This window comes from Sander vitreus, chromosome 14 (assembly GCF_031162955.1).
Source record: "Sander vitreus isolate 19-12246 chromosome 14, sanVit1, whole genome shotgun sequence".
NCBI lineage: Eukaryota > Metazoa > Chordata > Actinopteri > Perciformes > Percidae > Sander > Sander vitreus.
In genome coordinates this window covers 30,460,855-30,478,579 of record NC_135868.1, presented here as the reverse complement: position 1 = coordinate 30,478,579, position 17,725 = coordinate 30,460,855, and the positions used below count along the sequence as shown (strand labels likewise).

At 41.8% G+C, this 17,725-nt stretch overlaps 1 protein-coding gene across 3 annotated transcripts in view; it reads right to left on the bottom strand.

Moving 5' to 3' along the window:
* Nucleotides 1-11,088: 11,088 nt before the first annotated feature.
* Nucleotides 11,089-17,725, bottom strand: part of gatad2b (GATA zinc finger domain containing 2B) — a 64,667-nt gene continuing 58,030 nt past the window's right edge. For all 3 annotated transcript variants that reach the window (XM_078266996.1, XM_078266997.1, XM_078266999.1), the window contains one exon: nt 11,089-17,157. In XM_078266996.1, the coding sequence (XP_078123122.1) occupies nt 17,021-17,157 (137 nt within the window). In that variant the 3' untranslated portion in view covers nt 11,089-17,020. The remainder of the gene's footprint in view (nt 17,158-17,725) is intronic.

Genomic DNA, 17,725 nt, shown 5'->3' with positions numbered 1-17,725 from the left:
GACTGGCTAGTAGTCCTTACCTAGGTACTGTCAGGGCACGCCCTCATACTCTGCTTCTGACTGGCTAGTAGTCCTTACCTAGGTACTGTCAGGGCACGCCCTCATACTCTGCTTCTGACTGGCTAGTAGTCCTTACCTAGGTACTGTCAGGGCACGCCCTCATACTCTGCTTCTGACTGGCTAGTAGTCCTTACCTAGGTACTGTCAGGGCACGCCCTCATACTCTGCTTCTGACTGGCTAGTAGTCCTTACCTAGGTACTGTCAGGGCACGCCCTCATACTCTGCTTCTGACTGGCTAGTAGTCCTTACCTAGGTACTGTCAGGGCACGCCCTCATACTCTGCTTCTGACTGGCTAGTAGTCCTTACCTAGGTACTGTCAGGGCACGCCCTCATACTCTGCTTCTGACTGGCTAGTAGTCCTTACCTAGCTACTGAGCATGTGCGACTCCCAACAAAGATGGAACAGAAGTGTGATGCCTCACTGTGATGCCTCACTTTCATAAATTAAACCATGTAAACCTTTTCTGATATAACCTCTAAATACAATTATGAACCTGAAAATGAGCATAATATGACCACTTTAAGGGGAGAGCAACCCTGAAATACCTTGAGCCATGAGGAGCCTTAAAAGTAATCCAAACCAATCAAAAATTCAGTAATAAAATCTTAAAAACAATCTAGAAACAAATACAGTGTATTGATTATGTTGTTTCACATCCCAGTCTCAAAGAAATAAAGGTATGTAGAACCAAAAAAAACGTCTTGGAGATATTTCTCAGATAGCAAAACCAGGATTGGATAAGCTTTCTGATATTTGATATATCAAAGTTTATTTCACCACAGACTCGATGTAGTGCAAAGGCACCAAATATGACTTGATGTGCACATTCAGATTTTCAGGGCCTATGAACAAGTCTACCTCTTAATTAGGGCCGCACGATTTGGTGAAAAAGTCATATTGCAATTTTGATTTACAATACTGCGATTGCAATATAATAGTCCACTTGCTTGATTATCAAGGGAAATGCACAAAATAATTTTCTTTTAAATGTGTTAGGGTTAGGGTGTGTGCAATACTTTTTTTTAAATAACAATATATATAATATTTTACAAAATGAAATTAAAAATCTTTTCAAAATAGACATTTGGGCTTTGCTCAACAGTATAAATGAAATAAATCGAACAATAAATAAGTAAATTCAAACTCTCAGGAATGGGTGTAATATAATAACTAGTGATTATGTTAATAAATATACTTTGTACAACTTCTCAAAGTCTGCATGCTCTGAAACCCTCTACACTTCTGACGCTGACCTGACCATACGTCATCTGATTGGCTGTTCAGCTTGAAAACGAGAGTAATGAAAGCAAACAAACGACGTGAGAGGCACACACAATGCTCCATTCATTTTTCATCTCATCTGATCAAACAAACACACATATGAGCAGTCAAAACTGGTCAACAATGACATTTGAATCTTCCCTCTAGAAAACACACAGGCTTGAACGATTGAAATATCTATTTTTCACATTATTTGCATACGTACGCAAACGTACAATGAGATATACATAACTACTTGTGTTTGTATATTTACTTTAACAATAACATGTAGGGCTGTCAAATGATACATTTTTTTAATCGCAATTAATCGCTGAAGTTCTATAGTTAATCGCGATTAATCGCATATTTTATCACATGATTAAAATTCTATTATTTGGCATTTCAGAACAGTTTTTAAGTACATATTAACAATCGAAAGCCATTTTTTACCAGCGTATCTTGATTGGGAATCAAATGAATGCAAAGAAAGTCAGCGGTTAATGAGCAGCTCATTTCTGCACCAGTCCGTGTTAACACAGCCCATCTCCAGTCTTACCCAGCGACAGAGAAACAGGCTGGATGGTCCGCTACACTGTTGTTTCCACAACAATGAAAACACAGCAGTCTCTGAACTCGCGTTGGGAGTTTGGTTGAAGTTGGATGTCGTCCAGTTTTTGTCTAATGAGCGGACACTTGCAAGCAGGATTGATGAAACAGGTGGCCGGCTAGCGTTAGCTTTCCACCTAGCTAGGTTATACTCCAGCCTCCGTTCGCGTTTCACCGCTAAGGATGTCCCCCCGTAATCGCCCGCTCCGGCCGCTGCTCGCTACGGCCGCTGCAGCTGCCCGCTCTGGCCACCGCTGCTGCTCGCTCCGGCCACCGCTGCTGCCCGCTGGTCAAACTAACCTGTATGACGAGCCACAGCAACCTCTTATTTCCGAACATTTATCTCTCCCCCGCCCCCCGAGGGCCAGGGGTTTAGCATCATGTTAACTGTACTACTATGCTTAGCTTGTAGGTGGTAGCTCAAGCTTGATGTGCTTCAGTGATATTTTATTTCGGCTTTACACAACGTGCATATGGTTTCGACTTGTCTACGAGCCGTCCGGGAGTTTTGGAAAATAAAAAGCTCCATTCAGGATTTCATTGCTGCTGTCTTTCTCCATCATCCTGCAGCCTGCAGCAGCAGGATGTGTTAGGAGGAAGTGGCAGCTTGATGATAAGTAACGGTGCTGCAAAGGGTCAAAATAGTAGCCTGTTAGGCACCACGCCAAGCCCAGTGAAGTGTAAAATAAATGAATAAATGGCGGCATGCGATTAAAAAAAAAATAATCGCGTCGGCCCTTAATCGCATCGCGATTAACGCATTAACGCTGAGAGCCCTATAACATACTACATACCTACATGTTAATAAACTAGTATCCTATACTGTGATATTTAATATAAAGACCTAATAGACCTCTCTCTCTCTATGTGCTGTTAAACAATTAGCCCCCTAGCAAGCAAGCTAGCTTACTTGCCAACCGGCCAGCCTCTAAATTGGTCAAATGTAACAACTTAGCTACTTAGTTTCACAATGCTACCGCCAGATGACTGACAATTTTTATGGCTAATTTTCTGTAACCAGTGTAGGATAAAGGCATGTTGGGTGTGTGAAATTAGCAAGCTAACGTTAGCTAACAAGCCAGCAGCGAGCCGTTCAGTCCCTCCGCTCCGCTCCCACTGTAGGGAGAATTCTTTGCAGAGAGAACGGATGACAGCCTGGGAGAGAGACAGTCTGGTTAGCCATCTCGGGTTGTGAAGTTGAGGGACCATAGGCTCTGTTTCTGAGAAAGTGCAGAAACAATGCATAGGATACCTGCTATGGCAAAGTTGGTTAGCAACAGACATCGAACTATTGAAATTATACCGCTATATCACATTTAACTGACCTGACATGTCAACATCCTGGGCAACTTTTCTCCACGCAGCAGCCTTTCTTTTTATATCTCTTAAAGCCCTCAGATGAGGGGTCATAGAGAATTGGACAACAGTCGTTCTAGTTTCTCCGCCATTTTTTTTCTACTCGCTTCCGATGCTTTCAACGGTGTAGTACGACATCCACTGGGGGCGCAATGCGTATTACGGAGCTGATTTCAAGTGTAGTGGGAAGGCGGCGTAAGGTAGGGTGACCAGACGTCCCAGTTTTTGGGGATAGTCTCCGGTTTCGGTGACCCCGGAAATGTCCCCGGTTTTCACTGTGACTGACAGACCCGAAATTGTACAGTCGCGCTGACTCACGCACCCTACACGTGCAAGATCAAGCCAGAGCAAGCGCTGCTCTGAGCTCAGAGATGTTCTAGAATGCCCATATTTTATGATGCTAAAATCACTGTTTATTTACATGGAGTCTGGTGGGTTTAGCGAACGCAATTTCGCGGACTTTTAATGTTTTAAAAAAGGATCTTACTCTTTAACAGAAAGGTCGACCTCCTTAGAAATCCTTTCCATAATGTTGTCTGACACTTATAATATTAATCTGAGCCTGTCAGTGCACTTTTATGAACGTAAAAACAAGCTGGACAATTGACGTCCTACTAACTTACATTGTAGCTTGTTTCAGCGTTGCCGACTGCAGCGATCTCATTTAATACTGGACCAATGTCAAAGGAAAATATTTCCTCAATAGTTTTAATTGTATCTGATACTCAATGAGCTGTTGCAGAAACAAGCCCAGCGTGAAGCAATAAAGCAAAAGCTGTCAGATAAATGTAGTTCAGTAAACATTACAACAGTTCCCTCTGAGGTGTAGTGGAGTACACGTATGAAGTAGCAGCAGGGGAGATTCTAGGATCAGACCTTTAGGGGGGCTCAGCCCCTAATGAGAATGTGATACAGATATAGTGCATGCAAAAGTGTTAATCTGCACCATGAAATTACCAACTTCTTCACAACCACACTGCTGCTCTCCCTCTGACAGATAGAGACTCAGCCTGAGTCTGGCACAACCACCTCAACCAGAATCTAAGATTTCCAATGATATCAGCTCCAGTTGCTGTGACAAATGGTTTGCAAGAAAATTAACATTGAACTTACATGAAATGTTATCATATTTGCATTCTGCATAAATCTCTGCACACCCATTACTCTCTGTGTGCCTGTGTGCCCCCGTGCAGCTCTAGGTCTAGTCCTGGGGCAGTGGCCCCGTTTTAAAAAAAACATTACCTGTTTTGGAGGTATTTACTCTTCTGAGCTCCTTTGCGTAAGGCGAAGGCCGACATGAGGTGAAGCCACAGTTGGTCTTCGTCTCCACTAGTTCCCGGTTGTCGGCTTGGTGTGTCAGGGCCTTTACAACGTGCACACAGACTAGAGAGTATCACACACACAGCACACCTTTATTGTTTGTTGCTTAAATATCTCACAATTTTTGCAGTCATGTCTTTGCACAAAGTGACATCGCGATTGCAATTAAATGAATCGTGCAGCCCTATTCTTAATGTAAATAGACTGCATTTATACAGCACTTTTCTAGTCTTAACGACTACTCACAGGCTTTTACATAGCCTAGTACAGGAACCATTCTGGTGGCCGAGGCTGCCATACAAGGTGCCCCCTCCTCATCAGATAAACATTCACACACATTCACACACTGATGGTGCAGCATCGGGAGAAATTCAGGGTTCAGTGTTGCGCCCAAGGACACTTCGGCATGGGACTACAGGGCCATTCCCCCCTAAATTTCCAACCAATTTTTAAGCAGTTTGCTACAAGTGCCAGAGATGTATTTATGATACTGTACACGATACTTGTAAAATGCGGGCTTTCATACCAAAATACCTTATCATGTGTAAGATAGTAACAGTACGTGACTTTAAGCAGTAATATAATTAAACGGGTGAGTTAAAAAATAATTCAACCCTCGTACAGTTGTCATGAAGGGGGAAATTAGCTACCAAGGTTTTTTGTACCAGGCTGTAAGCATGTTTAATTTGGCTGTGAAGTTAGGATTTTTTAACATGGGGGTCTATGCCTCAAACAGCCATTCGAGGAACTGCAGTTCAGCTGCAGAGCTGCCACTCAAAAACACACACATGACAAACATCATTCTCAGCATCTTACTGAGATATTACTACACTTAAACAAAAAATATTTTAGCTGACACAAGCTATAGCATTAGCTTAATTCAGTATCAGGACAGTTACTTAACTTAGGAAGGATTAGCCTCTTGTGATATTAAATTCAACACGTTTGTAACAATAACATATTGTAAAACACCTTTTTCATCCGTGAAATGTAATTCTATGTTAGGCTACTTAGTTTTGGCACATCCAAAAGCAGCACAAAAAAAAAAAAAGCACCATGTAAGCACAACATGTACTGAAATAAAGGTTAGATACAGAACCCCTCTAAAATACAGGGCCACACTATTATGTAATAATGCAGTTGACACATTATGATGTATACAGTAGGCTAACTACAAACACAATTGCATTGAATTAACTAGAGACCATCTTGCAATGGCTTCATACCAGCTGCAAAGGCAAATTGGGTCAGGGGTGTAAAGTGGGTGGAAGGCCCTTTCCCTACTTCCTATCCCCTTACGTCCAGCCCACTTACTTGGAGTTCTTGGATTCATTCCTTTATCTCAACTACACACCTGTAAAGGTTTGTGACATCTTGCATGGTTGTGACAAAAATCTGTCCACAGACAGACAGACAGACAGCACTTACTAGTCTAAGCATGCCCAGACTAAAAAACAGACTGTGTGTGTGTGTGTGTGTGTGTGTGTGTGTGTGGGGGGGGTGAGAGTGAGTAAGTGAGGAAGGAGTAAACAGGCTAGTGGAATGTCTGGCTCCACCTTCAGCAAACCAACTGCAAAACAAGTTCACCACAAGGATAGGACTTCCACCTCCCTGTTCCTCTCCTTTCAACCAACCACTGTATGTTATTATTATATATTCACATATATAATTATGTTATTTGTGTTATACCTTTTCCCCCTCTCGATGACAATCCAACATGTATTATATTTATAGTTTCCAAAGCCCCTTTCCTTACCTTACCTTGGGAGCATATTGTAACCGTGAAATAGGTTAACCCATAAGTACTTTTTAAGTCCTGCATAATATAACACTGTAGTCATGTGCATCTCTCCTTCAATGCTGCTTGGAGTATTTCACAGTTACAAGTACAGTATGTAAACAATAAATACTTTGTGAAAGAGGGGCCAAGCTCACCCTTCTGGTGGATTAAACAATCAAGATACTGGTTAATCAGTGCGCTTCAGAGATGTTGGCAGATGTATTTTGAAAACTTGGGACTGATCTGTTCCACACCCTGGTTTTATTACTATATGCATTGTAAGCTTGTTTGCTGGGTAGTCAACCCAGCATTAGGTTAGCTACCCAGCTAGCAGGTGATGTTAGTGTCATAGAAACCAAACCTATGCCAGTGCTTTTCTGTCAGAGAAAAACGCTTTATGGACACAGGCCCTAAGGGTTCAGAGGCTAAAAAGATTGGGGAGCAGTGGCTTACTAATGCTTTAAAGTTTGAACTATTACAAAGTGCATACTTAAAGGAGAATTCCGGCCAATTTTTACGTTAATCTTGATCGCTATAGCTATGCAAGTACTTTCGATAGAAAAAAACCCGACCCGAATCAGTGCAGTTTTTTTTAGGGGGGAATAAACTTCAAGACGTGAAATGACCTGTCCTCTGGAGCAGTGGTTCCCAACCTGGGGTCCGGGGACCCCTCAGGGGGGCGGCAAAGATCACAGGGGGGTGCACAAGTCTTTATCTGGTTTGAGGTTGAGGTAAAAAAAAAACAATTATGATAATACACTAGAATATATAATGTATACAAAAGTCTGTATAAAAACTATATATTTTTGTTCTCGCTTAAAATTGTAGCCTCCGGGACCTCTTAACCTGGGACCCCTGCTGTCATCAGGTCAGCTGCTAGCTGTTATCATCCTCATTTGTCCTGTCGCCACAGCATCACTATTTTATGAACGAAACATGGCGGAGAAACGTAAAAGTGCTGATAACTGCTCTGTATCAAAAAAGAAAGTAAGGCTCTATCTCGAGAGTTACCTCAACTTCGGTTTCGGAGGGGGGCTCAGCTTTTCTTAGACATAAGTAGGGGGGGCGCCAAGTAAAAAGGTTGGGAACCACTGCTCTGGAGGACATAGCAACACCACCGCCGCTCCGTGGATTGTTATTGGGATGATTATCACAGAAGCCTGTCTGAATACACTCACCGGACGGCAGCTAGCAGCTAACGGCTAACGGCTATCAGCTAGCAGGGCAAGCCAGCTACCGGCAGGATCAAGACAAGGACCAGGGTAGGTGAATTTAAACAATGTCTGAGTTGAAAACGCATCTTGTTGTCATGTAAGGGCCCTGTTCATGTGGCACAGACATATTAGTTGCATTTTGTGTCTGTTAAGAGGCACAAAGGCACTCTAAAACTTGCCCCGACCACTGCCGTTTTAGCTCAGGGGACGCTTGTAGTACATAGCTGCAGCTTCTCCGTGTAGCCTGCACTGATGCACTCGCATAGCTATAGCGATCAAGATTAAAATAAAAATTCTCCTTTAACCCTCTGGTTTTCCTCGGTTGACCTGTTTTCAAAGTTTCTATATCAGAAATCTGGGTTTCTTTCAACCAAATTTCCCAAAAATAACTGAATGAAGTTGGCTAGAAGCCTAGATGTAGCACAGAATTGGGTTATAATTTATACTTTATGCTTTACAAACAGGCAAACCAGAGGACAGCATGTGAGTACGTAGGAAAGTGCTTCGAAAGTGTCAAAGAAAGCCTCCAAAGCACCAAAAAACGATCCAAAAAACGCCAAAATTGTCAGAGAAAAGCATCAAAAGCATTAAAACCGTCAAAAAGTCAAAAGCGACAAAGAAGCGTCAATACAGTGTCGATAATTGTCAAAATGTGGCCAACGGAAAGACAATATGAGGGTTAAAATGTAAATGTGTAGTAGATGGCACAAACAAAAGCAAAAACCATGGACCAAATGAACATGAGACAGTCAGTAGGGACAGCTGCAGCCTCAGTTACACAATGTTGGGCTCATTTGCTTTCAGGGAAGTTGTGTTCCTTGAAATGCTTCTGGAAGGTCACACTGGAGTTATTTCATACAGCTACGTTTGCTTCAAACAATCTCATGTTTGAGTCTGAGGCCTTGAATAGATGAGTCACCTGCAGTCTGTGGTTATTTGCAGCAATGCCATTTATTTTCCAATGTTGTTCAGCATGCACCTCTCTTCCAGCTGCTGTGTGCTTGTCCTTGAGGCAGACCTGTGGGTAAACGCTCAAAGGAGTTCACATTTCACACGTTCCACACGTTCAAAATGTTCCAGAGCGCAGGCCCCACCCACTCTCACAATAACACAGCAGTCCTCAGACATGCTGTTTACAGCCAACCTTCGTAGCCTTTGTGTTGTGTAATGGGTTTTCCGCCTGTGCACACAGAGAGACAGAAGTGCAGTTGCTTGTGTTTCTGTAAAGTGTTGAGAGCCTGAAGAACATGTTTAACTGGAAGGACAAAAATGCATTAGGAACAATTCCATCAAAGTGCAAAAACAGCTAAATATACACACCTCGTGGCTGGGAGCTGATTCCTTCTTTCCCATACACTGTGTTTACTGAGTCTTACAATTTTCATAAGATCAGCTGATAGTTGCTCTGGAAATATTTGTTGGTTTTATTAATGGTTAATCAAGTGTTTGCTAATACTTTAAAGGTCAGTTACAAACCATTAGTAAAAAGAACTTTGAGTTGCACGGCTGTGAAACTAATCTCCCAGGATGGTGTTTGTCCTCCCATATACAGCACTAACAGCAGCTGATGGAAATCTGAGAAACACCATGGAGACTCTTGGATGGAATTGTTACTAGCTTGCTGTAAGGACTTATTGGAAGCCATCCTTATGTATAATCTAATCCTACGTTAGCTTTGTGGCTGTTGCTGACTGTGTTTTGCTAAGTAGACAGGGTGTGTTGGCTATCCTGTCTATTTTTAAGACTGCAATTGTGAGAATCAGAGTGGACATGCAGCAGAAGACAGCTGTCAAACTAAGAAAACAGATTTCTATGTGAGACTTATGTTTTCTACTTATATACTTTTAAGACTTCATATTGACATCTCTCTGATCTGCTCTTGACCCTGATGGAGACTCTGACCCTAAAAACCCAAAGTGAGAAGTGCTGCTTCCAGATATTAGTTGTGTTCGAGGGTTGCTGAGGCAGCAACGACATTCACTAGATGTCTTTGAGTCTCCCACAGAGCTGGAAGTCAGGTCAATTGGAGACTCTAAACTGCCCAAGGGCGTGAATGGTTGGTTGTTTCTGTGTGACAGCCCTGTGACGACGTTTCTCTTTCTAAAGGCCGTTTTATGGTTCTGTGGAGGCTTCACGCAGAGCTTTCGCCGTAGTCTACGTAAGTGGCCTGATGTTATACTTGTGCGTTGGTGTGTGCGTCGTGTGGGGGGAGTGGGTGATAGAGCGAGGGAGAAGTGAGAGAGTGACGGCGATAAGCTTCGGAGCGACTAGTGACTCTAGATGAATAGACAGAGAACCAAAGTGTCTCCCCGGTTCTTTCTGACCACGGTGGGAAATCTGGAGCAGGAGAAGTTAACCCTCTCCTTGATGTCATCTTGTTGATGGAGAAGGAGAACCAGGAGATGAGTCGGGGGGGAAATGCAACGCTACCAAGCCACGGCCGAGAGACGTGTAGTGTAGTTACATTTTTCGAGAGGTGACACCAGGCTACAGCGTAGGGTCCGGTGTAGACGCAGAGAGGGATACACCGTCGATGTTCAAATGTAAAAAAAGATTGTGGTTAATCCTGGTTTCACTGGAGGTTTCCATGTCTTTGTTATGTTCCTTCACACCTTCAGAAAGTTGTGCAAGTCAAACCCAAGCAGCCTCCAACACAGCTGACTCCAAAATCTATTGTTGCTTGATCCTGCCACCTAGTGATTGATATAGGACGTTGCTTTGTCAACTGCTGTTACTATGAACTTCAAAACTCAACTTTCATTAATTTAGGCTTGATAATAGTGTGTTAAGGAGCTGCTCACAGTCACAGTTCATCTTTGATCACTCTGAAAATCAATGTGAAAACTCATTCTGTTGTCTGTACATGCATACAGATTTAGAGTGTACTCCAGTGATTTAGTTTGCTCTTTCATAGACTGAAGAAAGGTTCTAAATGAATGCCCAGCATGAAATCATCCCGTCATGAAGGTTCTAATGTTCCCTTTGTGTTCACTGTGTTTTCCAGAGGTCATCCAACTCTATTGTCATAATGGACACTGCTGCTGAACTGTAATGTTCTAATAGGCAGTTATAATAATGAGAGTAGACTTAAGTGGACGGAATGTTGGATTTTTTGGAAGACTTGAAGATGAAGTTCTTAAAATGTTAAATACGTTTCATTATGAAATTAAAAGTTGTGTAACGAGACTGTCCAGAGCTTCTGACAGAACGGTGTCTTCCAGTCCTTTTACAGAAGAGTTAATAAAGTCACCCTTGGAAGCAAATTGTTTCAACCTTTATTAAACATAGCTTGCAAGAGATAAATATTACAAAGTTATTTCCTCCAAAATTAGCTTATTTTTTCAATCAATGCATAATTGTCAATCAACTGGCAGTATTCAAACAGCATTATTTTCTTTTACTTTTTTGAAGACCGTTAAATATCAAGTATGTGCAAAAGGTCAGGATTGATGTAAGCAAAACGAAAAAAAGACTTCAATTGGTTTCCGGTCGATTTCATCATCTGTTTCTGCTTCCCCAGATTTTATTTCAACATTGTCAACATTATACAAAAAGACAACTGAAAATTGATAAAACTGATTTTGAAATTAAATGTTTCCCTGCATTAGCAACAACAACAACTAATAGAAGATAAAGCCCAACAGTAGAGGACCATACATGTTGTATGCTGGTGTTGGCAGGAAAAGTGGTCACTGATTCAGATTGAACAAAAAACATCTTAGAAAGGTCAGACAAGGGTTCCACTGATGGAAGTGTGTATACCTAGATGTGGATATTTAGTGCCAAACTATTGTATAAAATGTACTTCTATGCCAAATATTCCAATAGTGTTGCCTCCACTAAGAGGACAGGCCGTAGCTGGCTGTTGGGCCTAACAGCATGTAAACCATGGTGAAAAGCAGGAACCCTCTCCAGACTCAGGTTAGGATCATACCAACATTTTTAAGTTTAAGACCATTTATCATCGTCCACTTATCGAGTCAGTGACATTTTTATTTATTAATACGTTTTGCCTATGCTCCAGTCAGCCACTGATTTAATTTGGACACTGTATATTAAGGGTTGGTTCTCTCACTTAGCCCAGCTAGTATATAGGGATACAGATAATGCAACTTTGCGTTATTTGTCCAGGGTCCAGAGTCAATGTCACTGTTCCCCTTAGTCCCTGTGAATAGCTGGAAAGGCTGTATATTAAATAGACACTGGAAACCATGTTGACTTTTTAAATGTAATCTTCCAACGCCGTGAGGAGCACAAATGTTTGAGCGCCCACTGTCCAGCCCAGCACATTTCAGGACTCACTTGTTAACAGAAAGCCTATAGCTGCCTAAATACGTGGACATTTGAAAGTGGTCAGCAGACAATTTGTATGAACATGCAAAAACATTAGTCTGGTAATTTAGTGGGAGGCCAGTATCAGCCAACTGGTACATCAGTCTGGCCCTGGATCAAACCATTATTTCAGGAGGGTCCCTTCATTCTGTCCATATAATCCAACACACCCAGTGAAACATTCAAAGTGCTTTTATCTAGAGCGAGTTCAGGAAACCATTTTGTAAGAAACAAAGTTATTTCAAGTTGTAATGCTCCAAGAGGAAACTAAAGAAGTGGTAGTTGTCTAACGTGAACCAGACTGCAGTCCCCTCTGTCTGAACCAATGAGCACCTTCCTGCAAACTGGAACTAGTCCCCAACCAAAGCCAATGCATCCAGGGAGGCCGCTTTGAGAAGCAGAGGGGGGAAAAAGAATCCCAAACATTTTGCACATTTGTTACACAATAATACACAGTGATCACAAAACGAAATGACAAGCTTCACAATATTCATGGCTTTTTGTTTGCTTTTCTACACAATATACAACCATTTAATTTCTTTTTTCAGTACAAGGGAGGAGAAAATGCTTATGTACAATAAGTCATTATTACTTCAAACCTAGCAAATATCGTGTCATTTATTTCATAGTCAATACATTTTTTTTTTTTTAAACTGCAATAGAAAGAAAAAAAAACTCAATTGAGACAGAAAAAGAATGACTTCAAATTTAAATTTTTAGATTTCAAGAAAGAATCTGCAGTCCAAATACAAAGTATGTGGATGCATCTGCAAAAGAGCAAGAGACGGGAGCTTTTTTCTTCTTAAACTTCAGCTTGGCAGCAAAAGGAGATGTATGACAAAAACATTGCTAAAATCAAATCACGAGTGGCAGTAAAAAATTATCCCAGACATTAAAACCTCATGAAAATATATCTCTACATCCAATCTCAAGTGTTCCACCAAAGGGAAAATGGACTAATTGATTCTTTTTTTTTTTTTAAATATAATTAACAAAAAGGATGTTTTCCAAGTATAAACTTCCGTTTACATGTCTGAATTTAGGTAGAATCTAGGTAGTTTCATAAGTCTTCCATTTCACTGGGCATAACCATCGGCTCGTTCAAACGCACTGAGGGCAGGTCTGGATTGAACCAGAACACATCCATCTGACGGTCTGGCTGGAAAAAAACACCATCAACCACTGCGCATATACGGACAGTGGAGGTGTACCAATGCAGAGGGTGAGTGTAACAGTGACACAGATTCACGTACAAAATGACAATAACAGGAGATGTGCATGTGCACCACAAACCTCTCAACCGTCTGGAGCTCCATCAAGGACATTCATTGGAGAAACGACTGTTATTAAATATAATCAAAGCTCCAGAATCAGAGACACCTGAAAATTTATAGTTAATGTTACTGTGGTAGTGTCTTGGGTTTGTCCTAAATTGTCTTGGCTTGAGAAAAGGAGCTAATGAGAGAACTGAAGTACTAGCCTGTGCTCTGCTATCATTGGCCAGACAGTGGGGGAGTTCCATAAAGGCTTTCTTCCATTGGTCTTTTAAAACAGACTTAACCTAGAACATATTGTGCTACTGCATTAGCTAGAGAAAACCGAGCACTTCATCGCACAACCAAGGACAATCACTTTGTTAAAATGTACTTCTATTTCCTTGTTAAAGTTGAGTTTTTAGGGGGGGGGTTTTACGAGCAATCTGAAAAGCTGATACAAACTGAATTTAGAACATGGACAGAAAGCACCAGTTTCCTGCGTTAGCTTCCGAGACCGAAGGAAGTCTCAAGAAATAACAGTGCAATGAAGACAAGAGCTTTGTTAGCTAGCTTAGCGAACTAATTCAACACTGCTAGTTTCTACTACAGTACAGACAGTAGTTATGTTCCAATCAAAGGCCTTGACCAGACTGGCCAGTTCCAGACAGACACACACACACACACACACACACACACACACACACACACACACACACTCTTCGATATGAAGTGCTATAGTGACTTTTTCCCCCCATTTCATTTTTAGTGAAAAGTTAAAACGTATGAGCTGTTTTTTAAAAAGTGATACTTTTAGAAAGGGTTTTTAACTGCCACCTTAACTTCTCTTGCTTATTAGCTTCAGCTTACATGTTTGCATCGCATAGCTAATTCACACTGAACACAAAGTACAGCTGAAGCTGATGAGTTTGCAGGTGTTTGGTCATAAACCAAGTTCCTGACAAAGTGAATGTCTGCACAACGCTTAACAGAGGATTCAAAGTTAAAGAGTGAGACCAGAGTGAACTGAGTGTAACGTAACCAAACATACGGTTCCATTCACACACATTAACTGCACAGAAACTGAAAGATAAATGTTTTGTTAGAAACACATCGGCTGTTGCCCAAGAACTGAAGGAATCCAACATGGCTGCCAGAGCGTGTGTTGGCCACCTGTAAACCTCTGCGACAGTGTCGGTCTCATGTCAATGATGAACCTTGTTTCAACAATCTGGATGTTCTCTTGGACAGTTTAAATGCACCTGCCCTGGAATGATTGGACTTTCCATAGGTGTCATCGTGAAACAGTCTTTGCATGGTATTTTATCCAAATGATTTAATAGATTATATAGACAGTTGACAATGTAAGACTTGTTTCTAACCTGAGGTTTTATCCTCTTAGTCAATTATTTAACTCAGACTGAAATGTGTTGGATGTTAAGTTCAGAACCCTATATCTCAAACCCAGACGGACTTCATCCCAGCCTCTGTGTGTTCCACCAGTAATACTGCACCATCACTGAACACTGCTTGAAATGCCTGAGCTACTACAAAACTGGGAGCCCACCACTCCTGAGTTTTTGTTAGTACACTCTACATTAGGGTAGTTTGTGTGTCATATTATATATATTATATATATATATATATAGCCAACTAGATGAAGTAAATGGGTTAGAGCTCTAAACTACTTTTATCCTTTAAGACAGGGTGACGCATCCTATGCATTGGTGGGAAATGTTGAGGAAACTCTGGGACACAGATCTGTAAAGAGGATGTGTTGCCGCAGCAACAGCAGCAACAGCAGCAGCAGCAGCAGCAGCAGCAGCATCTGGTGGTGTCCTACTGATTGAATGCACTGCAAAGGAAAATAACTTTACTTAAACTGGGTTTTTCCAGACAGCGAGTCAATGGAACCCAGTGCTGATGCTGGTACATCTACTCAAGCAGCTTATATAAAGCCTGGGTCTAATCCCAGCACACTGGGCACCAGGGGTTTGGAAACTGACACTTAAGGTCCAACATTAACAGAGATCAACACTGACAAAGTAAATTAGTATAAAACCATTTATCATCCCTTAAAACACACCTTGATGCAATCCACAATCTCAGGACTTCTCCTTTGACGCTCTGGTCAGCAGCCAGCAGCCAGCATCCAGACCTTAGCCACTCTCAATTGTAACATTCTTTTTCTCTTTTAAAAAAATGTTTTTCCAATTGGAAATATGCAAAGTGCTCCTCTGGAGTGAGGCAAGTTGTGTGCAGAGCATGCACACAATGATTGATCCATGTCTCTCCCATAAAAGATATAATCCACATCCTTTTTTTCTCCCTCTGAAGCTAGGTATCTATACATAATCCATACAGATATTTCAATAGTTTCTGTTTTTTTTAAGCTATGGTGATTATTATCGTCTCCGGGGACTAATACCTCTCAGGTATGCCACCATTTCATTAGGAGACGCCGCAAAACAAACAAACAAATGACAAAAAAGAAGCAGTAAAGGTTGGGTGGGGGGGTTCAACAATCAGAAAACAATCTAAAAACCCAAATATAACAAGAAAAGGAACCCAGATTTCTAGGTTTCTAGGTACAGAATCTGTGGTTTGGACGCATAAAATGTGCTTCCGCCTTCAGATTTGAGTTCTTTTTCACTCTCTTAAAGAACGCGTGATGCCAAGAGGAGCTGCTGGGTAAAAAGGGTTCAGTCTGTGCATACTGGATAACCAAAGGTATCTAGGTGGATGGGGGGCAGGTAGTGAGATGGGAGGGAAAACCAACTTGCTTCTCTCTGAGTGGACACCATCATCCCCCTGTGAATACTGGGTGGGTTTGTCAATGACGTCCTCCGGCCTGTCAGCTCCCTCCTTGCTGGAGTTTATATCAACTATTGGTCCGCTGAAGGTGCAGTCAGGACGTAGCTGTGTCTGTCAGCCCTGATAGTACAACTACAATGAAGAGTTACATCCAGATGGTAGCTGTTAAACTCTGTAGCAGGAGAGGCTGATGACCTTTTGATGGGGAATGGTGGGAACTGACTAACAAAGGAAAAGGTTTCCCAAACTCTGATCACATAGGATTCTCATTTGTACACATGTCATTTCCAGTTAATGAGCTCTGATGGTAGCAGGGTGTCCCCTCAGAATTGGTGATGCTGCCCCGAACTCCAGGTTGAACGTGTCAGAGCCGGCCCTTTCGACAAGATGATGCAAGTGTGGGTGCTCTGCCTGTTTCGGTTCCCATTTATGTTTTCCACTTTGTTACTCCAAGTTAGCGAGCTAACACTTTTTACAAAGCTTCAAAGTTGTTAAACTTTATGTTGCATAGCAACCAGAATGCACCCTGTTGATCTTCTGTTACTAGCAATAGTCACATCTAAGCTTTATAATTGAATGGAGAAAAAATAAAATCCTACATGATCATGGCCTAAAGTGGCCCTACAATGATTCACTGTCACTGCTCAAAGTAAAGGAAACAGCAGAGAAACACTTATAAAAGAAAAAAGCATAATGAGTAATCGTAACTGAAGCAAAAATGGTAGTTGCAGGTATAATAATAGTGCTACCAACAGCGATAATAATGGGAATTATAATTGTTAAACAACGCTGACGAAGAAGATTTTTACTATAATAAGAACATTTGAGATGCACTGAAACTTTAGTGTCTTTGTCCGACCGGTGGGTTTTCATGGGTTGGTTTAAGGTAGGCACACGGACAGGCACTGCATGCGATGGGGGTGTGGGGTGGGGATGTTGGTCAATCTAGGAGTGCTTTAGTATGGGGTAGGGTTGGCAGGATGGCGGGGGGGCTTCAGAGGAACAGGAAAGCTGGGCAGGGCTCATTTCTGTCCGGTGATGGACTGCGATATGGATCGAGGTGGGATCATGTCCAACAGGTACTCTCTCTGCCGGTCTGCTAAGCTGGAGCTCTTATGGGCTCCAACTGCCGCTGGGTTCAGATAGGCAATATTTAACCCTGTGGGAACAAGACAGCACACAAAGAGGATACTGTAAGGTCCACCAACACTTCACTTAAACTTTATGCTTTGGGGTTTCCTAAAACCCCAAACAATGATTTACCCCCAACTGCAGAAATAATCATTTCTTTATTTAAAAAAGGCTTCTATTGGAGATAGGCCATTAGTTTCTTGTTTCCATGGCAAACTCTTGCATGCTATGGACAATCATTCTTGCATATTTCACTTTAGCCTGAGCAAATAAAGTGCTGCACTGTAGCCTCCAAACATGACAAGAGTAACAATGCACGTTAACGTTGCTTTGAAAATAAAAGCTTAATAAGTTTTGATAGACACATTTCCCAAGGAGTCGCGCCCCCCACCCCCATTAACACAACTCTTTGGATCTACACGATTCACGTGAATGACCTGGTTGACAATAAAAAGGGAGAGTTTGCAGGTATGTGTAGTGGAAAAGGACTAAATGTGAACATGCCATGCCCAATGTAAGGATCCGTATCCGGGCCAATCTAGACTTACTTTATTGGACTGGTTTCGGCTAAAATCCGATCCTGTCTTCACTGTACT